At 41.5% G+C, this 22,448-nt stretch overlaps 1 protein-coding gene across 1 annotated transcript in view; it reads left to right on the top strand.

Annotated features, from left to right (window-relative positions):
* cntnap2a (contactin associated protein 2a) overlaps positions 1 to 22,448 on the top strand; it is a 259,501-nt gene that overhangs the window by 80,088 nt on the left and 156,965 nt on the right. Inside the window, 1 exon segment of the mRNA XM_029457576.1 lies at positions 19,829 to 19,939. Within this exon segment, the coding sequence (XP_029313436.1) occupies positions 19,829 to 19,939 (111 nt within the window).

Raw genomic sequence — 22,448 nt, 5'->3', positions numbered from 1 at the left:
TGTCTGCTCAGGACCCGGTGTCCACTTTGATTAGATGAGGGGGGGGGGGGGGGAAAGTGGAGGAAAAAAACAACTTTTCAACTCTTTTCAAGCATGAGACTATTTCAGGACTAAAAAGAAAGGTCAGTGTTGAATCTGTCCCAGCGCTCTGTCAGGGATTTAGAGTCTGTACAATGCATCTTAGAACTTCCCCCAAAGTCTCCCTGGAGTCTACATACTGTACTTTACCTTTGTCGCTCCCTGCTTTCATTGTTAAAACATGCATTCGCTCCCTCTCCTTGCTCTTCTACTGTTTCCGCCACACATGCTGTGAATAGTAAGTGTTGAGTGGTGAGCACATGGACTCTGGATGGGAGAGGATGAGGGATCCAACAAACACCTGAAGGGTAGCGATGCAAATACTTTAACTACATTAACTCCCCCCGTGGAGACGTACAACATTATTGAACTATTCTCACCTTATCAACCATTTAAATATTCAGACGCAAACCATATTAAAGGCAATCCTGTGTTTACAAGGCAGAGTTAAATAATCCCCGACAATTAAATAATGCATAACTGTTTACCCCCGTCTTGTGTTCTCCACTAAACACTTGGAATTAATCGCTTCCTGAAACAGAGTTTAAAGCAGGAGCTTTGGGAGTCTGAAGGGATTTAAAGAAGGACGATCACGTGTGTGTGTGTGTGTGTGTGTGTGTGTGTGTGTGTGTGTGTGTGTGTGTGTGTGTGTGTGTGTGTGTGTGTGTGTGTGTGTGTGTGTGTGTGTGTGTGTGTGTGTGTGTTGTCACTATTTCCTTGACAGATGATGCAGGTCGAGTCACATCAATTTGCACAAGTTCATTCCTGTGAAGCTGAGCTAACGTTGCTGTTCTGGCTATGTGCCTTATTTGATGCATCACCAAATTAGCTGTGTACTTTTTTTACGAGCTACAACAGATGTGTTGCGGGACCTATCCATCTTTTTTTTTCAATATTTTTGATGTACAGATGGCCTGTTCTTCGCTCACCTTTTCAGTGTCCTTCTCCACTTCAGTCCTCGTTACGTCTCTGTAGTACCCTCTGTCTTCTCTCCTTCTCAGCATTTACTGTTACTGTGATCTGACCCAGCCTCTCTCTCTCTCTGTCTCTCTGCAGTACCACTGCAGCTCCATCAATCACGCACATGCACACGCTGAGCAATTCAGAGCTTATCGAGAGGAGACAAAGATGGCTCTGTGATAGACACACAAGAAGGAGTGTGTGTCAGTTACACACACACGTGCATGCATGCACACACTCACTACGCTGTCCATTCATAAAGCTGAGAAAAGAGCCATTAGGGAATTATTAATGATCAAACATGTTAACATTATTTACATGAAGAGTTAGAATATCTCTATGGATGTCTCAGTGCAACAGAAGTAGAAGAAGAGAGGACTGTTGCACATATCTGTATCTGCAGCGTCACTTTGTTTCTTACAATTTCTTGTATATTGTGTGCATGTGTGCATTTATATAACACAGCTACTTGTGTAGAGGCCTTCTCAGACACACACACACACACACACACACGCATTGCGTCAGTTCACTAGACACTCAGTTGCATTGAAAGTTGAACATTTCAAATTGGTGAAACTTGAGAGCAATTGATATGTTTATTTTTTTGTCTGTGGCGAGTACTATCATCCAGTCCACTTGAGCAATGAGATGTTATTACAGAAAATCCAACAGGCAATGGCAGCTCATACTTTCAAAAACAAATTGAAATATTCTGAGATTCCATACAGCGAGTATTCATACACCGAAAAGGCATTAAGTAAATCCACAAAGAGGCATTTATTGCATTTGTTCATCCACAATGGAAATTGCTTCAGAGCACGGTTCAGTTAAAATAAACGACTTTCAGTTAGTGGATGTTGAGACCATTAACTCCCGACGCCTAATAGCATCACAGAGGCTTTCATTTCATGCCGTTTCCATGTGGAAAGTGCCAGGGAGAAATTGCTGTTTCTTGCGTAGTGGGACTAATTTCACTTGAAAGGCAAAATAATATTGCCAGCTAATGATATGCCATGCTGCTAATTAAAATAAGTCACCGTGTCTCAGCTGAAGAGTGACGGGAGCAGCAACACACTAGCAACGACACAACACCTTCGAAAAATAGTTTTATTTCTCAAGATAGGGAAGGAAAATGTAACATTGTTAAATGTTTCTGCTTTTAATCGTAGAAAAACTAGCGAGACTAACCGTAATTTGCTTCTTTTTAATAATTTAGTGCCACTCAAGCTCCTTGTTCCATTTTACGGCGTGTGTTTTGCATATTGCACGGTTGCACTGCTAATGATCAACGAGACAAACTACTCTTCACATTCGTTCCCTCTCAGAGTGGTATTCCAGAATAATTCATCTTTAATTACCAAAAAGTTGGAACATAACAAGTTAATATTTCTGTTCAAAATGTGTGTGTTTAAAGATGAAAGGCTGACGTTCATGCGTCGTCAATATTACTGCAGAGCTTTGTTTTGGCTTCTCTTTGATTGTCTCTGATGCTTTTTTCTCTGTAGTTTTTAATTCAGTCTTCATATTTAGTTTTCTCTACATTGCTCTGTGATGTCCAGAATGTAGCCGGGATCATGTGACGTCAGGTGTGTGTTCCTGTGTGTGTGTGACTGCACAGGTGTGTGTGCATATCATTCAGTATGCAGTGCATTTAATTACTTGTGTTTGATTGTTTGTGTTCTTGCTCATGAGAGCACTGAGGCCTCACAGCAGGAGAAAACTGCACTGACCCACAATATTATGGTCTGCATGTGGACGGGTCGATCTGTGACCCTGTCCCCGCTCAGACAAGCTGTTTGCTCACTCTTGTGTAACATGGAGGTTTACGTTCATCAACAAATACCCAGCGAGCGTTCAGTTCTCTAATCCCCTCTGCTTTGTTGCGTTATTGAAATCATGATAAAGTGAACTGATGTTAAGAAACATTTAAAGGTATATAACTACAGGACATGTTAGTTACTTATTGAGATTAGTGGCCAACTGTTGATTATAAACTTACAACATGTTATAATCTGCTTATAGCATGGTTTTATTATAGTTAATAAGCACTCGTAAATATTCATAAAGCTTTCTAACAATAATCCCAACACATTATAAAACATTGTATAATGATATATAAGGTAAAGTATCATAATACTCAGTTTTACATTATATTATATTTTTACACTTATAGCTCAGAAATGCCATTACATAATGCATTATAGAATTATTATAATATCTTACGATGGGATTATAATACACTATGATACTTGCGAAGTAACAAAGTATTATCACACTTAAAATACTTCATAATTGTTTATATAAAAGCATTATGAATGAGCTGCAATTACACAGCGCTATAAGCAGTTTATAATGCGTTATAAGAAGTTTATAATGCATTATAAGCAGTTTATAATGCATTATAAGCAGTTTATAATGCATTATAAACTGCTTATAATGCATTATAAGTATGTTTATAATGCATTATAAACATACTTATAATGCATTATAAACATACTTATAATGCATTATAAGTATGTTTATAATGCATTATAAACATACTTATAATGCATTATAAGTATGTTTATAATGCATTATAAACATGGGTGTCATAAAAAGTGTTACAGGAGATTTTGTTGCTTTTTACCCGAGCATATCGGCAACATGTTAAGAATGGACGGGCATGAGAAGCAGCCACAGTGAGCTGGATGAGGAGCTGCAGTCGACAGGTACTTACTGCAGATTGGGTCGACATCACACCTCAAAGTTGTCATCAAGGTAAACAACACCTTTCACCGTGTCTTCCCGTCATGTGGGGAATGACTCATGCTGTGTCTGCATCAGGGGATGTAATCACAGTCGCTCTCACCTGCTATTCTAAGTTTTCCAGCCGAATGGAAACTCAGCTGTAATCAGCTGTTAAAGCTCTGATGATGAGGAAGTGGACCTACGGTAGATGAGTAGCCGGAGCTTTGTTCTGTACGTGTGTCTTCACGTGAGCGCATTACTTCATTGGTCATTCATTGTTTCTTTGTAATTGGGATCATTTTTTCTCTAGTTATTCCTGATGACACTTTCTTGTTACCCTCTTCCTCCTTGATGTCTTACCACACGTATATATTTTTCTTAAATTGCTGTTGCATTCCATCAATTGTCATCGTCCCTTTTTTCCTTTTCCCGACAATTTCCATCCTTCTCACTCCCCTTCTCCTCCTCTGAGCATTTACTATTTTTCCATCCTCTTCAGCAGCCTTCAGAACCAATCCATTTCCACCATATCCTGCTTCTGAAAAAAAATGACCCTGATATGGAAGACAGAGCGAGACCGAAATAGAGAGGGAGAAGATGGCCATTGATGGCAGGCGGGATGACAGTGTAGGTGAACGAGCGTGAGAGAAAGAAAATCATCGGGCAACAGCGCGGAGAAAAGAGAGAAACGCAGAGATGGAGAAATAGAATATATGAGGATGAAAAAGGAAAAGTTCAATTGAGAAAAGCAGAAAGGAGCGTGATTGTGAAAACCTGCAGAGCCTTCCCACATCACCTCGACTGCGCCGTGTTTCAGACACAAATTTAGCCAATTTCTAATCCTCTCCATTAGCAGCAAAGGTAATAATCTCATCTGAGAGCGGCGGATATTGTTAACATCCCTTGCTCCAGAAACATCAGTTAATACATGATAAGTAAACATAGTTAGAGCTTTATTGCCACAGTACAAACAAAGCTAACCGCCATAAGCCTCGTTTTGTATTGCTTGGCCATGAGCAATGCTAATTCCTGTTAAGGCTGCCAGGTATTACTGACACAGAGTACAATGCTAAATCCCCGTTAGCGAACCCCAGCCACTGCAGGGGCTTAGCACAGCTTGGGTTTCCATTAGCCCGGCAATATAGATGTACACACACACACACACACCCCATCAAACGCATTGTCTCACATGCACACACACACACTCAGCCCCCTGATTCCCATTAACCTGTGGGAGCCCCTGCGTGGCTGCGAGAGAGAACCCCAATTTGTCAGCCTGCCGTGGGTCATGGAGCTGAAGGTCGTTAGCAAATAGAGTTCACCTCTAATTACCGCTGGACAGCCTTTATCTTACGTGTGTGTGTGTGTGTGTGCATGCATATTCTATATGTGCATTAGTGTGAATGTCCATCAAACAATCAAATGTGTGTGTGTGTGTGTGTGTGTGTGTGTGTGTGTGTGTGTTTGTGTACTGTTTTAATTAGTCAAACAAATGGAAGGCGTATATTTTGATAAAGCAAAAATTAATTTCCCCGGTTTTTTTATAGCGTAATGTTACGACCCGGCTCGGCAAGGGAAAAGGGAGTAACATACAACCAGATGTTTATGGTGAATACAGTATATTTATTAATGTAATATGGACAATTGGCAATCAACTGCTTTTAAAGCTACAAATGGAACAAAACTTGGGCTCTTAACACGAGAGCCGCGAGGCGTCAAAGCCAAACTAACAAAATAAACCCCAACCTAAACAATTCTAAAACAAAACTCGGGCTGAAAACTGGAATAATACGAAATATGAACAAAGCATAAATAGCACCGAAGCACCTAGCGTGCTTAACAAATAACTCTACACAGCTTGTTCTACGGCTGACGATTAAACTGTCCCAACTAAACAATGTGGACAGCTGGCACGGAACACAAAACACAATATGCAACATTCAATATACAATACACATAAGAGGGCAACAGTCTCGGACCAAACAGAAATGCATGTGTGTAGGCCGACAACACCAGCAGCCCCGACTGTAGAGCTGGCCAAGCATTTGTAGTGTTCTGGTCTCTCCAGTGTGCCTCGGGTTGGTGGACCTGGAACAGGTACACGCCAATCACAACAGGTCTCCGCCAAGGTGGGAGGAGAGGTATCGCTGCAGCCAATCAAGAGGCGGGGGGTCACACATCCTAATCTGCATATATAATAGGTAAACAAGGTGCAGACATCCCCCAGAATAACCCAAACAGATAACAAAGGCAGACGGCCGTGGCCGTAACAGTAAACATCTCCCCTTCTTTACCGTATCTGTGTGTCTGCCTGTCTTTACTCTACTGTGGTGTATTTCTCTCTTTTACTAGCCCCCCCCCCCCATCAGCCCTCCCTCCCTCCCTCCCTCTCTGGTTGGAGTGTAGCACATCTGGTGAAAACAGGACTTATTGATTATAGGATTATACAAGCTATCAACCTTGTTCTTTCTCCCACTAGCCCTGAGTCCAAGATAAAAAATATACTCAAGCCAACAGGGTACTTGTGGGTTCCAGCTAAATCACTAACACTGATTCTTAACACCTGTCAGCAATCCATAGTTTTTCATTGTTAGAGGTTTAGTCTGATGATGTATGAGACGGCCAGTTATGAGTCAATGGTCAGGGTCGGCTCCGGTGCAGCTCTCCCAAAGCCCCTTGTCAGGATTCAATATTCTGCTCAAGGACACCCGGGGAAGGCAGATGCTTGATGACGGAGACGTCAGTTTGATGCTCTGTTTGAAGGGCAGTGTCTTTTATTAGTTGGCCACCATACTGCCAACTTTAAAAATATATCTAATATCTAAAAAAAATCTTTGTGTTATAACTTGTGTTACTTTATGGATTTGCATATCTGGTACTTTAAATGTGTCTGTATTCTTCCTGTCTTTGCCCCCCCCCCCCCCCCCCACCAACATCTTCCCAACCTCTTTCTGTCCGGTGAGGCAAATCAGCCATATTGGAAACCAGCATGGGATTTATTTGAAAGGAAGTTAATTGGGTATGTGCATGTGTACCGCTGTGGAAGCAAGTGCATGCATGTGTGATTTTAACACACTTGCCACACAAGTTTTTTTTTGTGTCTCACTACTTTATTTTGGCCTTTCTCTCTCATCGTCTCTCCCGGTATTCGTCTTTTACTGCCAGTCAGAACATATTGTTTCTCAGCATGGCAGAGTTTAGGGCTGACAAAGGGATGGTGGGCAGTGGAGGGAGTGACATTATGAGCTTCAGTTGCCAGATTGGCATTAAATCATCTTTATGAGCGCACAGGAGGGCGGAGTGAGGCTCACGATTCCCTCCCTGACTTCTAGAGAGGAAATTACTGTGGCCCATCCAGACCACACCAACAGCCAGTGATTCACTGATTCACTGATTCACTGCAGCCCACAGCGCAGGTTGCTGTAGTCGAGCAAATGGAAACAAATTGTGCATGTTTTCTGGCTTCCTGTGGATCTTTAAAAAGTCTTAATAGGCATTGAATTCATTAATCTAAAAATAATGCTAATAAAATGTCTTAAATCAATCTTTCAAAAGTCTTAAAAAACGCTGAAACAGGAGGTAGGATTTTATGAATCACACGCACACACACACACGCACACACACACACACACAGGCAAATACAAACATATTTGTGTTGTGTTAAATTTAATCGGAGTGGTTCTTCCCTATTTATGATGTACCAGAGACAATTTCACACATGGGATCTCATGCTACAATTTGTCATTGCAGTGATATTGGAAAAGGTGTGTGTGTGTGCATGTGTGTGTGTGTGTGTGCACATTAGCACCTCCACATGCATGTGTGTGTAACTTCATATTGGAGAAACAGGAAATACTCCACCAGTAAACTTGAAAAGTCCAGCTAATTAATTGTAAGTGTCGTCTGAGGTGCAGTTACATTGATTATAAAGGTTTTATTTATTTCATAAACATGTACTGTGTAAATGTGTATCGAGCTACACTTTTAGTAATCATGGGGCTTCTGAGGCCTGCATTAATGCACTTGCTCAACACCAGTTGTTAATTGGAATTCAGTAGTGTAATTGAGTGTATATGCAGATATAGATTACCTATCTATTTCACTTTCTGACCATGATGGACTACGCTTATCAAGCTAATTACAACTGGCACAGAGTGGCAGCCAAATAATTCCTCAAGCTCGAACAGACTCCACAGCCTGTTCATCCTCCAAATACTGAAAACTGCATCATTGGCATTACTGTAACACGTATCTCACTCCAGGAATTATCTAATTAGTGGCGTTTATTTCTTCTTCTGTAACAGCCAGACCAAATCCAATCTCTTTCAGGCAGAGCCAGGTGTATGTTACCTTAATATTTGTACAATGTTGGTGTCGGAGTATATTCATATATTGAATATAGTTCAGTAGTTCACACGTCTTTTGTTTCCTCTTCAGGCTGAACTCGCTCACTGTTGGACTTCCTTGTATGACTGCGGTGTTCTTGAAACCATCCTTGCTATTGTGATTCTGTTTGAGCACCTTTGATAACAAACTACCCACTAACCAATAATCCCCAAATCTCTCCATGGTCTGTGCGTGATGGTATTTTAATGGTCTCTGAAATGAAAGCCATTCCCACCTGAGCAACCATGGGAAATAATTAATAATCCTCTGTTGTTATGAGCATTGTTCAACAACCTAACTTCACTGCAAGAACACACAATTGGCCACCAAAGTCTTCTCTCTGTTCTGCGTTATTAGCATGAAAAAGCGATAATTATTTACCAGGATCTCTCGGGGCAAGATCTGCCTCGCTGTTTGTTCTTTTTTTTTTTTGTAGACATATTGTGCACTTAAAGTTGTGCATGTGATGTATTAAACAGGCTGCTGCCTAGAATCACAGTTTGACTATTATCTGATGAATAATACGCATCGTCAGAAAGTAGTGCAGCGATAATGGGAGGAGGAAGTGTGCGGAGTGCATTCTGCTGAATTAACTGTAACATTCCTGTAATATACTCCGCGTGGTCATTTCGTCATCTGGGGAAAAAAGTGTCCAAACAATAGGAATAATACAAAATATAGTAAATGATAAATGAAGGAACTGAAGAAACTCATTTCCACAAAGAAAGGGAGAACAGTAATGATACAAAGAACAAACATGTGTTGTAGCTTTCGCTCACTAAACCTGAGCTGCTAATGCACTATAAGACATTTATGGTGTGCATTACGATGCAGTTACCTTGGGACTCTTGTAAATTATTGGCCATATCTACAGCATCTACACTGCACCTGTTCAAATATGTGTTTTTGTGGATCAGTCGCTCGACTGGGTCGGACGTCTCTCCTGCGTTGCTTCCACACTCGATGCTCGATCTTATATTTCTTTCTGTTTTTTTATAAGCTACAGAATACAGTATGTAAGTATTTGGTTTTAAGAATCACTGGATCGACATTTATTTTCTGAACATTCTGATCTTTTGAACTCTGGAAGAGCTGCTCATTGAATACAGATTTTGGGTGCAAATTGGATAAAAAACGTTGCCCTCGCCACACACACACACACACACACACACACACACACACACACACACACACACAAACAAACACTTTCTCCATTTACTCCCTCGATATCCTGCATTTTGTATTTCTGTCTGTCCTGCTTGTATCCCTTCAGTGTGTCTCACTCTCTCTCTCTCTCTCTCTCTCTCTCTCTCTCTCTCTCTCTCTCTCTCTCTCTCTCTCTCTCTCTTTGCGAAGCTTTTTAGCGTCAGACACACACCTGTGCTCACATTCTCACACACTCAGCCAGAGACAGAGGGCTGTGCTTCACGCAGCTCTGAGCAGATAAGTCCTGGTTGAAAGTTCTCTGAATCAGGCAGGTAAAACTGATCCGGCCCGGCACCATGTGGACACATCAGACAGACGAGCATATTGCCTCAGGGTGACAGAGAGACATGCAGAGTGATGTACATTTGACAGAGTGTAAGAAAAGAGCATATCTTTTTACAAAACATGACAGAAGTCACCAAAGAACATTCAAAACAATACAAAAGCAAAATCCCTCTGAAGCCGTTTTAAACATGTGACTGATGCTGTGAAACTACCTGGTGAGGAAAAAGATCTTAGTTTGTGACACAGTAACTACTTTACGTATGTGACAGGGTCACGTACTGTAACTTAACATATGTCGGCGTGTTTAACCCGGGGGTCTCCTGGGTGATGCATGCCTCCAACTTCCTAAAATCATAAATATGAGTCGTGACAAGAAGCTTTCACAGACATGTGTCATTGCGGTCTACTCTGAACCTCTTGGACGACGATGTGACCTTCAGAACTTGGTCATGTGACCTTCAGAACCTGGTCATGCACCTTTTATAATTTGCTCCACTGTTTAAAGGTTGAGAAGTTATGTAACTGGCTGATGAGTGTTTTGCATACAGCGTGCTGCAGGTGTGCTTGGTACTCTCTTATCGTCCATGCACTTGATCTATCCCTTCGTGTTGGTTGTGGTTTTATTTAGTTAGATCTTTGTCTCACACTTTTAATTCTAAGATCCCTCGAACCTACTGTCTGTTTCTCTTCTCCCCCCGCAACAAAAGCTGCATGTATGATCTACCCCTCTGCCCAACATCCTTCTTGAAAACTGCATCAGAAACACCAGAGGAGTCCAACCAGGAGGGCCATTCTGTCAACACAGACCTCCCATAAACCAGCCCCAGGCTCCATGGATTACCAACGACACAGAAAATCAGTCATCCTGAGTAGCCCTTTAATTACTGGGATAAATAATAGATGAACTTATACAGCAGACCCACAAGGCTTTATTGAGCTGGCCGGGGTAACTGAATGTTAGGAGGGTCCGTGCTTACATTATGTGTGAAACTAAAAAGAAATGTTGGCCAATGTTCCACAGAACAAACCGACTGCAAGGACTTGATTAGAAGAGAGAACTGCTGCCAGATGCTTTCAGGATTTTGTTGAATGAGGTTGGAATAGAGATGGGACTCGACGCTGAGAGCTCTGAAGTGTTTTATGTAATTTATAATCTTTCAAACTGTCAACTGCCACATTGGTGAAAAGTGGCTTTTGACATTCTGAAATGTTTGTTGAGACCAAATGTTGGTTAAAATATCTTCTCAACGCAACATGCTGCCAAATGAGTTTCTTAGTTTGTGTCTTAAGAAAGCGTGAAATGTGGCCAACATTAGCTACAATATCATCTCGTCCAGCATTGATCCTTCCTTCCATTTGTCTGGGTTGCGTTGTGTTGAAGCTACAGACTACATTTTGTTGCTTTAAATCTTGGAGACAGTATTGTGTTTGCAGCATTTCAAAAGTTTCTTTAAATTTCACTTGGCAGATTTAAATGTAGAAGGAAGCAGGAAAGAAAAGGTGTGTGTGGATGTGTGTGCGTGTGTCTGTGCATGTGTGGATCTTTATGTGTGGTTGCTTCATCCAAAACATCTCATTATGCGCTTGGTCTGCGCACACATTGGCACAGGGCACCAGATCTGTTGACAAAAATTGTTTGGTGAGGGTTCCAAGACATGAAAAATGAATCTGGACCAAAAAATTTAGATTAACGGCTCAAACTAAAAGCTTGGCAAGCCCTGGGGGGGGTGGTGGGTAGTTGGAGGGTGGTCGGGGAAGGCAGGGGATGGGAGGGTTGAAAGAGAAATTAAAGTGTAGAGAGTGAACGAGCATCAAACATCTTCCAAGGAGAGAGGAAAAAATAACTAATTACATTTTAAAATTCACCCACTCGCATATAAACTCACAACACAGACATGGACTCAAAGAAAAGGAATAATTATATACAAGGCTGTAAAAAGATGAATACAAAGAGAACATTATAATTGATTATGTATTGACGGCTTTATTTGTAGACTGTCCTTGGCTGACTTAAAAGTAACTTATAAAAAAAATGCATTCTAATTATTAATATTAATATTATAACAAGGCACCTCAGTCAGATTCCAAGTTAACTTCATGTACATTTATAAATAGAGAAATGTTCTTAAAGCGCTCATTTGAAAAACATCAACAAGCTTTGAGAGTTGAGAGAAGAAAATATTCATCACCACATTTTGTCAAATCTAATATTGATGGGATTTCACTTCTTTAAAGATATGATAACCCCTCCTTACCTCTGTCCTTTGTTTCCCACAACACGTTTCACATTTAGATAAGTTGGCACCTTGTCGGTTAAATGGTCATTTTAATTCCCACTGGGGTATTGTGTGAACTGAAATTGAATGGGCTCCCACCCCGGGGTCTAGATGATTGTTATTCACTCCACTGCCATCCGCAATTTCATGCCACAAAGCTGTGGGAGCTCTGTGCAGAAAGGTACATAATGTGCTCTAACTTTGTATTGTAATTACAGTTATACAGGGTGTTTGACTAGATACACACCGGATGAATTTGCAAAACTGTGTGTGTGATCTGGGTATTGTGAACAGAAATTGTTTTGTTATTCAGTCTTAGGAGCAGCAGGAGATCTCGTGTGTCAAATCATCAGAAAATCTGTTTTTCCCAATGTTTCTATTTTTGCTCCAGATATGGATGTCGGAGCACTTGCCATATGCAAAAACACATTTCTGTTTTCACCAATATAGAATGAGCAAAACAGCACTTTGTGTCTGTTTGGTGTTTTCAATTATTGTGGTTTTGCAAAGCACTTTATTACAAAACTCTGCTTTCATAAAGTGAGTTTATTACTTTATTCTTCCTTTGAAGTGAGGAGTGAGCTTCAGCTGCTTTGTGACAAGTGTTGAACTGTGATGTGTTCACAGGCTGTGGGAGCTTCCAGGACTTGAAGGTCACCTGCTCTACGGAGCCTTTTGAATACAAGATGCGACCAACATCGCTTCACTTCTTTATACAAAATGCAAAACTGTTTGGCAGCTGACATTCAAGTTAAAGGTGCCCTGTGGAGCTTTCTTGTAAACAATCAAAAGTTATAATTACATTCAGTGTTACTCTCCAAAGAGTGTTGTGTTTATCCTTAAGGTCTAACAAACACGTTGAGTGCATTTCCTTCCTCATAAATAATTTGAAAAGGTGATTTTTACCTTTTTTAAATCCAGTTTACATCCAGGTTCACGAGTTTGCGTTCTCTGTTGGTGCGTCGCAGCATATCTTGTGGTACGGACACATGTAGTTCAGGAGAATGGGGGGGAAACAAAACAAAGAAAAACTCCATAGTGCGTGCGACTAAAGATCCCGAACTCCACAGGGGACCTTTAAAACTTTATATTAATTACAATTTTAAGATTAACATGTACAGCATCCACCCTGCTGATGTGTCCGTGAGTATCACATGTCAAACAACGAGTCATACTTGTGTTTACTTCAGTTTGTGTTGTGGAGTGAAGACACTGGCAAATGGTCGGTCCAACCATCTGTAATGCCAATTACTGAGGCCTTTTTATACGCTGCGGAACATCTGTTAATTTGTGTACTATACCTCTTTGTGAAGCCCACTAGGGAGCTGCTGTCGCACAATTCCAGGTGTACATGACAACACGCGGATGTAACTGCTTGCTAATTAGCGAATGACCATTTGACCGTTTTTTAAACTCTATCTCTGTGACCCCATGAAAGGATGAGCAACTTCAATCAGTTTTTGAAAGCAATTAGGGAATTAGAGTCGCTTTAGTTTAGCAGATTTGACAGCTGCATTGAATTTGACCTGGCTAAATTATAATGATACATTACAAAACTATGGAACGAGACAGAAATGGTCATTTAGTGCAGACGGTGTGTGACAGTCAGAGCGTCAGTTTTCTGATGTCATGGATTTCTAATAGTAATCAACACTGAGTGAATACTAAATAATATATATATTATATATATATATATATATATATATATATATATATATATATATATATATATAACTGCTGGAGCTGTATATGTGTATATATATATATATATATTGAATTTATAAATATTACAGAAGAAATTAGGTCACTGCAATAGGCTTATATGGCAGCAAACAAAATGTAGTTAATGACCACCTCTCAATCTGCTCCAGATGGACTTTGTCGAACTGAAGCATGAATGTGGGCAGAAATGTAAAGCATAGAGCAGAGGCCCATGCTGCTCCAAGCCAAACCAGAGACCAAAGGCATGTACAGACGGAGACTCTCACACTCTGGCAGTTTGGAGAGTCAGACTGCATCTCCATACAGCTGTTGGCACTTTTGACAGCTTCCACTGTGTTCATGACTTGAGTCCAGAAAAAGCCCCCGAGTCCCCAAACTTCAGTGTTCAGTGTTGGTGAGAGAACATACTTGACAGCCCCATAACAAAAATCCACACACAATGTTTTGACAGTCATTAAATAAAGATAGCAGAGTGTTTTGTAGGGTTTTTTTGCCAGAATGCTCAGCCTTCTGACAAAGAACACTGAATGTTCTTCACTGGCTGACTGACTCACTGGTCCCTTTGTTAAAGGTTCTCAATTCAAAGTTCAGAACAGAGAGATTGCCTCCACGCGGCTCTCAATACGGTGACAGCTGATCCGGCGTCAAGTAGCTAACGGTGCAAACAACAGCAACAGTGCTGACAGAGCTGACGGTGTTAACCTGAGGGTAACTGGAGGTGGGCACTACGCTTCCGCGGCGACACCCTCGGTCGGGACGGCTTTATCAGCGCAGTATTAGCGCAGAGCCTTTAGTTAGCCAGTGGGGCACACAGACATGCACATCACATGCACGACCGAGAAACTCAGATTACAACACACACAGATACACGACTGTATTCTCTGCTCAGTTAGACATACTGCAATATATCTTCACATAGCACATGGTTATATGCTGCTGTATTCGTGCTCTTAATGTTGTATTGAGAACCTTTTAAAGCTTGCATGCAAACTTGCAGACTTTCTCTACAAGTCCATCCAAATTCCTTTTCTTTAATCTTGTTCAAAATGTGCATTTTGTTAGGAATTTGTGCTAAGTACTTGTAAACGGTGTCTGCCAGGGCAATTTGCATGGGCAATGCGGCAGGTACAGCAGTTTATTAAAGGAGTTTGCACCTGCCAGTTTCCCGCGTTGTTATGCCACTCTCTGGATGCCAACATGTCATATTGTGGCTGCAATCTGTGATTTTATGCCAACTGATCTTTAGGATGTCATGCATTTCACCCTGAATGCATTATGCTCTATTTGTATCCAGCTCCCTTTAGCTCCAGAGATGTGGCAGTGATGTAAAGCCCTTTTGAACAAACTGGCCAAACCCTGTCTATCCATGGCTCTGGCCCCAAATGGTGGCAGCCGGCTGACACATCTCCTGGTTGCTATTTTTCCACTTCCTAGTTATTTACCTAGCTGGAAATGTCACTGAGAAGGTTTTGGTAGGGAGCCATTTTCCTTTGCTCTCACCTCCTGTCTTCTTTTTCTCCATCTCATCTCTCTCTCCCTCAATGCACCTACCTGTTCCTCCTCTCTTATCATACCATCATGCGTAAAACTATCTGTCTCTTGCTCTCCGGGGAATTGGCTGACATTTGCACTTGGATATTGTAGTAATTTGCTTGCCCTAAAGTACATGAACATACAGAACCTTACTTTGCACTTCAGACATGGGCAAATATCAGCAAGTACGTTGTCACACTTGATCCCTGAGCACATGACCATGTGGTCTGCATTCATGAATGTGTCTCAAATCAGGAGCTGGCAACGCGCGACATTGAGCAAGCACGCGCTATTTTAAATGTTTTGCACATGTAACTGTGTGCATTTGTGTAGGTGTTCAAGAGAGTATCAACGACTACAGTTCTGGGTTCATGACATCCCAATGTGCTGCAGCAGGTGACGTCGTGATGTATCCGTGAATTATTGATGGTTATGATTCCATATATATTTCCCTGGTTCCCGTGTGAAACTGTGTGCTGCTATTTAATCATGCCAAAGCAATAAATCACTGGTGTTGGGAAAGGTGCATTCCTAAAAATGGGAAAACAGACAATGACGGATTTACTGGCAGTAATTTCAAGGTCGTAGTTTAACCCAAATCCCCGACTCAGCTGTAAAAGTCCCAAACATTTAGTACGGTGCTCATATGTGCAGATACAGATTGTCTCTTCAATGTTCTGCAGGTTTACATATATATGTGTTATGAATGAACAAACCAGATAGATATATATATATATATATATATATATATATATATATATATATATATATATATATATATATGATTAAACAGTTTTCCACTGTTGAGATTATTGAGCAGTCTTTCTATAACAGCAGAAAATAGTTTTTTAATAAAACGTGAGTCTGCAAAGAGACACAATTCGAGTCAAGAAACATTGCTGGTTCTTATTAAAGCACTGCCCACAGACTGCATTGTTCTTCCCAAACATTCGACAACATAAAGTTCCACAGGCTGCTGGACTTTTGTCCAGCGTGGAGGTTCATTGTTGCATAGTGCAGCTCAGTACTAAAGTATTAAATTGCTGAGGTTCTGAAGCAATTCATTTTAGGAAAAGTACTGAGATCCTGACCTTGTCTTTGTGTAATGTGAAAAGGGGAATTTTAATGAGCTATTGTACAGCAAAGAAAAAAAAGCCACAATCCAGCTGTTCTATAACTGTATTGTAATCACAAACTTAGTTCAGAAGTTTTATTTTATGAGCATTGCAATTTAGCAATGGAACTGGAAGTCGAATGGTTTGCCCTTGGGGGTATAATGTACAAAACAGCAGCCAGCTGATATAATGTAAATACTGAATCTATACTGTACATGCCTTGTATATTATTAAGGAAGTAGAACAGGAGGAGACGGGGGAATCTGCACAACTAGTAGCAACAGCATGTAGAAATGAGATGCACAGACAAGGAGCTAAACTGATCTCGTTAATCTTGTCTGCAGATTGTTTTGATCAACAGATGGAAATGCATAGTTCTTAATGCACATGCACTGTAGTGGTAAAATCCATGCAAGCTGCATGAGGGCAACACATTTGATCAAATGGTTTCTCCCCCGTCGGAGAGTTAAGAGGGCTTTGAGGAAATAACTTGAGGCACTTCAGAAATACACTATATCTTTCCTCCATTTCTTTAAAATCCACTTTCTCTCCATTACGTCCATTCTCCAGTGCCATTCATTCCCCCCCCAGCAGTTTTATGCTATTCAATGTCTGTGTGTGTCTGTGTGTGTGTGTGTGTGTGTGTGTGTGTGTGTGTGTGTGTGCGCGTGTGTGACTAACAAAGCATGTTTATGTGCAGCTGGAAGAAGTCATTGCTGAGAAGCCTATAGAGATACTCTTGAGACTGAAACTGCAGGAAAGGGATTGTGTGTGTGTGTGTGTGTGTGTGTGTGTGTGTGTGTGTGTGTGTGTGTGTACAAGTATGTGAATGAATAAGAGGCTGGCTGTATATGACTGCATCTGTTTCAGTGCTTGTGTCTCTGTGGATCAGTGCAGGAGGGTTAATGTGTGTGTGTGTGTGTGTGTGTGTGTGTGTGTGTGTGTGTGTGTGTGTGTGTGTGTGTGTGTGTGTGTGTGTGTGTGTGTGTGTGTGTGGGAGGGAGGTATAGGGTCGTATTTCCATAAATGAAGGTGCAGGAATCATTTCTGAGACACTTGAGCATGACCCAACAGTTTCTCCCAATTTCATGACCACATGCTGCAGAAGAGGTGCATCCTATGGCACAGTTTCAGAAGCAGATAAGCAGGAACACATCACTAGGTGTGCTGGCATGGGTCACATCCAATGATATCAGCTCATCTAAGTCCTTTTAAAAGCACTTGACTACCTTCCATGGGTATAAACAGTTTGATAATAGAGAATAGTCAGGCCGCCTTCTCCCTGAAGAAGCAGATGTCCCTCCCTGCAAGCAGCACTTGCAAAGGTGTGAATATAAAGCCCTCATGTGCTCACATATACACGCATGCTGTTCAGTTTATATAATGACATTGATCAACCCTTTCTTTGGATGCTCCTTTGTAGTTTACATCACTGCACATTTTGGTGGTGGTGAGTGAGTTACCTAATGCTTGCTGGTAGATTTGATCGTGTCAGTGCAAGGTCAATGTGCCAGAGAACTCATTACTGTGTGTGTGTGTGTGTGTGTGTGTGTGTGTGTTTATAAAGGACAACCTGTGTGTCAGTGTGTGTGTCATCTGTCGAAACAGGCAGTGATGTCTAATATGAGCCTCACCTTCACGGCAGGAGGAAGGCTGAAGACCATTTCCTCTTCATCCAGGAACACACACACTCGTACATTTATCAGGCTTTCATGGTGTTCCGTTGTTCTCTGTGTTTCTACCTGTGACACAAAGTAATCGCTCTAACAAGCCAACAGCCAAAGAAGATAACAGGGCTTTGACTTTCACCCGCAGTGTATTCTACACACACATACACACAAAGATATTGCACACACACACATGCACAGAAGAACAATTTTGTTTCTTCTCAATCTGACTCGTGCGTGCGTGCGTGCGTGTGGAACATATAGTTGTGCCTTTGTTCTCGATGATTTGTGCTGCCTTTGTGTGTCTCGTGCACATGCCGCTGTAGTCGCTTTCTTTGATTTCTTTTGAGCGTGGCAGCAGTTGCGAGTTGACATTGAGGTCGGCTTGGACTGAGCAGCTCTACAGCATCTGACTATTTTCCTCATGGCTGCTTCAGTTCATTGGATCCACAGTTCACGCCTCTAGACAGGCGGGAATGTGCATCTGGACTCACGTCTGAATGATTGCATTGCATTCAAAGTAATGTACTGCAGAAAAGGCCATCGTAAAGATGTATGTATATTCAAATGTTCACTCGTTTTATAGTAATTAGTGATCATTGAGACACGGAGTCTCTGTCTCAAGAGAGACCTTGTTAAGACAATACAACATAAAGTTACAGACAGGAAATACATACAAAGTAAATAGAGCACAAGACAGAAGTACAAAAGTGCCAACGTGATATTTTAACACTGAGTACAAGGTCCAACCTCCACAGCCGCTCTATTATATTAGCTAATGCATATATTTCAAAATGAGTTTAAAATCCCCTCGGGGAATTCTACGGGACAGCTTCAGTTCCTGCTGTTGGGTGATCCAGGTTGAACTCTGTGAAGATCTTTAAGAGCTTTAGGCCATTGTCCGTTGACATTAGTAGAACATAAGAGACAGAAGAGTTTTTATAAATCCTTTAATTCTAGATTTATACTGAAGCTGATGCTGAGTCGTAGCTTTGCAACCGTGCAAGATGCAGTCATGAAACTACAGATGTGTAGTTGAGATCAAAATCCCAATTTGGCGTCACGGCAGGTGGGATCCCATCACACGACGGTCTCTAGTTTACCGGAAGAAAAACAAATGTTGGCACATCCACACATGGATTTGTTTGATGCACTTCCTCATTGCTTGTGCGGGACACACAGTCCCCTGGTGATACGGTTATATAAATCTGTGTCGTCTGCATATTTATGGCAGAATAAGAGAGATCAGAGCCTTTTGCTTGTTAAATCTGTGCAGGACCTGATCCACGGGGACAGGAGCAATCCGTGGTTTCACTTATCCAACATATCTGGGGGTTTTCTCTAAATCAATTATGCATCTGCATCTGGTTACACGGCCAGATTGCTTGTTATGGATATTTTTGCAATACACTCTAGAGATAGCCAGGGAAGTCAACAATGATTTAAATGCCCCTGTGGTTCAAGTCTGACTGACCTGACTTAGTTCTTGACCCACAAACAACTTCCCTTAACCTCCAGCGAGGGAGGCCTGTGCTTCTGCTCTTGTGATCAAATCTTTTTCTTGACAATGAGTGAAACCATGTGGAAAATACAAGATGTTTCAGCTGAGAGTACTTGAGTTGAGTTAAAGAGATCTCATCCTAGGAATCATTTATTTAACATTTAATGAACAGTGTTGTGATTTAAAACGACTTCACTCCGTGGACTGAGATGCATGCATGTTCAGCGTTGATGCATATTCTATAATTCATGTCAAATATACTAATCTTCACTTTTTCCTCTCTTTCCTCCCCCCCCCCCCCCCCCCTCCCCCCTTCCTCTTCATTCATTCCTCCCCTCTCTCCTCCTTTATCTTCTCTCTCTCTCTCCACAGATAAGTGTGATGAGGCTCTAGCCTTTCCTCTGCCTCACACAGCCTTCACCAGCTCGTCGGTCTTCTCCAACGGATACGCACCTGGATATGTCAAGCTCAACAGGAGAGGAGGTAGACACACACACGTGCACACACAGACACACAACAAGCATGCACTCACACCTGCATGATGATTAGTGCTGCATAGAGGGATTTATTTACACCCATACTGTAGAACGAGGAAAGAGTAAATATCTAATTCAGGTACATGTACATGCATCCTTATGAATGATTTTACAGATGACACACTGAGAGGTAAATGTCCAAAGCTTCACAGAGTGACACGCTTCGTCGTGCTGCACAGCGGCTCTTACCCTCCTCCTCTCTTTCTTCACGCTCTCTATTTCCTTTTACTTCTCCTCTTTCTTCCTCCCCTCCGTCTCTCAGCTCCAGTCATTATCTCAGTGACTCAGACTGGAGCTCATTTCCACATCAGTCCACAGCAAAGAGAGATAGGACCAGTCAATTACATCCTTCTATGTTTATATAATTAATAATTCATACTTTTCCATCTAATATAGTCACACCACAGCTGAGGCAACACAGCTCAGAGATGGCAAATAAACGCAAAGGTAATCTGGTGTGTTTAATCTTACCAATAGAATTATTGGTATGAGAGGACAGGACTACTCCGCCTTCAACAATCACACCCGTCAACAAGAGAAGAATGAATGAGTGTAAATATACAGCGTGTGTAATATCTCCACACTTGCTTTCTTGATAAGAAAAAGTACAATTGTCTGACCCCCAAGACAGATTTGTTGACTGCTCAGAAAGCATCACACTTTTCATTAACCAGGCTGCATGACTTGGTTAGCTGGCTTACCCACAACATCTAAAATATAATGCAATCCATGGACATTGTACTGTTTCTCTAGTAATACTCTTTGTGCCAAAAACAGAAATGCTCCTCTCTCTCTCTCTCTCTCTCTCTCCCCCTGTCACTATTGGCTTGTAATTAGGAGCCCAACATGTTCGAGCGAGACCTACTTTTCACACCTTTCACATTTCCAAATTTCAGAGATCCAAAGGTCATTACGTCACAGTCACTGTGATCAACTCTGTTGACGTAAGTGTACCAGAATGAGTACACACTGAGACAAGTGTCAGTGTAGCAGGAGGAATGAGGGGGAAAGGATATAAAAGTTCATCTCATCCTCTCTGTCTTAGTGTCCTCTAGAGAATCCCACTGTGTTTGGATGATGAGGTCAACACCTCGTTAGCATACAGCATATGACAAGGCTGGAATATAAAATGAGAAAAGTTCTGCAGGAAGGGGCGATGGAGAAAATCTTCTCCACGAGGATTAGAAATGTGTCTTAGAGTCAACTTCTCTTAAAACCAAATCTCATTATATCTGCAGTGAAGGAAGAGATGCTCACATTTTTAATTAACATTGTTTTTTCTTGTCAATACAAAACGGAAGCACAGGCACCGTGCTGCACCTGATGCACAAACAATTATTTAAAAGGATTTGTTCTGCTTGGCTGAGGGGAAAAAGTTGGTGTATCGCTATAAGCAAAGTGCAAAGATGACGTGCATGTGACTTCAGCATCCACTGAAGCTTCTGCTCCCCTGAAGAGGTATAATGGTGACATGTGGCAGAATTGTACCTCACACATTTATTAATGAAAACAAAAAGCAGCAGCAGCAGCACAGCTGCTCACACTCCCATATATACATTCCCAAACACACAGAATCACAAACTCGTGCCCACACAGTGCTCCTCTAAGGACGGACCCCTCCAAGCAGCTACATTAGGCAGCCAAATGTGCCGTCAGGGGCAGGAGTGTGTGCTGATAAGCCAATCTACTCCAATCTCCCAGTGCTATGAAACAGGGGAGGCACAAAATCAATGGGATTTACCACTCATATTAAGCTTGTGCTGTGAATGCTGACAGCTATTATACGTTTTAGTGTGTGTGTGTGTGTGTGTGTGTGTGTGTGTGTGTGTGTGTGTGTGTGTGTGTGTGTGTGTGTGTGTGTGTGTGTGTGTGTGTGTGTGTGTGTGTGTGTGTGTGTGTGCGAGCGAGAAAGACAGAGAGGTAAAATGACGCCATAACGATTTTCCAGCAAGCAGCTGTCTGGTGTGTGGCAGCCAGTCACCGGGCCCTGCTTGTTTAAGTGACTGCTGTCACACACACACTCTGTATGTGTGAGCGTATGATATGAGAAACTGTGTTTGTTTTAAAAGCGTATATTGTGTATGAATTTGTGTATAAATGCCTAAACAGGAATAAGCGTGTGCACATTGCTTTATGAACATGGAGCTCACGTTCTCATTATCATAATGCTGAATTATTTTTGTCTGTATTTGCAAAAGACAATCACTCACCAGCTGTTACTCTATGTTATCATGGCCTCTTATTTAAGATCAGCTCGGTTTGATTGTCAGTTTCTATATTAATATTATTATTGAAGTAGGATAAATCAGGCGGGGACAATTACTGACTCTGGGGTTTGAAGACAAAGGAGACTGATTAAGACTCTGACACTTTATTTATCTCTCTGCCCCTTTCCACTCATTCTCTCTTTCACCCTCCCTCTCTCCATCTGTTATTATCCTCGCTTTCTTTCTCCT

The sequence above is a fragment of the Cottoperca gobio genome, chromosome 20 (genome assembly GCF_900634415.1).
Source record: "Cottoperca gobio chromosome 20, fCotGob3.1, whole genome shotgun sequence".
Lineage (NCBI taxonomy): Eukaryota > Metazoa > Chordata > Actinopteri > Perciformes > Bovichtidae > Cottoperca > Cottoperca gobio.
This window is presented reverse-complemented; position numbering and strand designations above follow the sequence as displayed.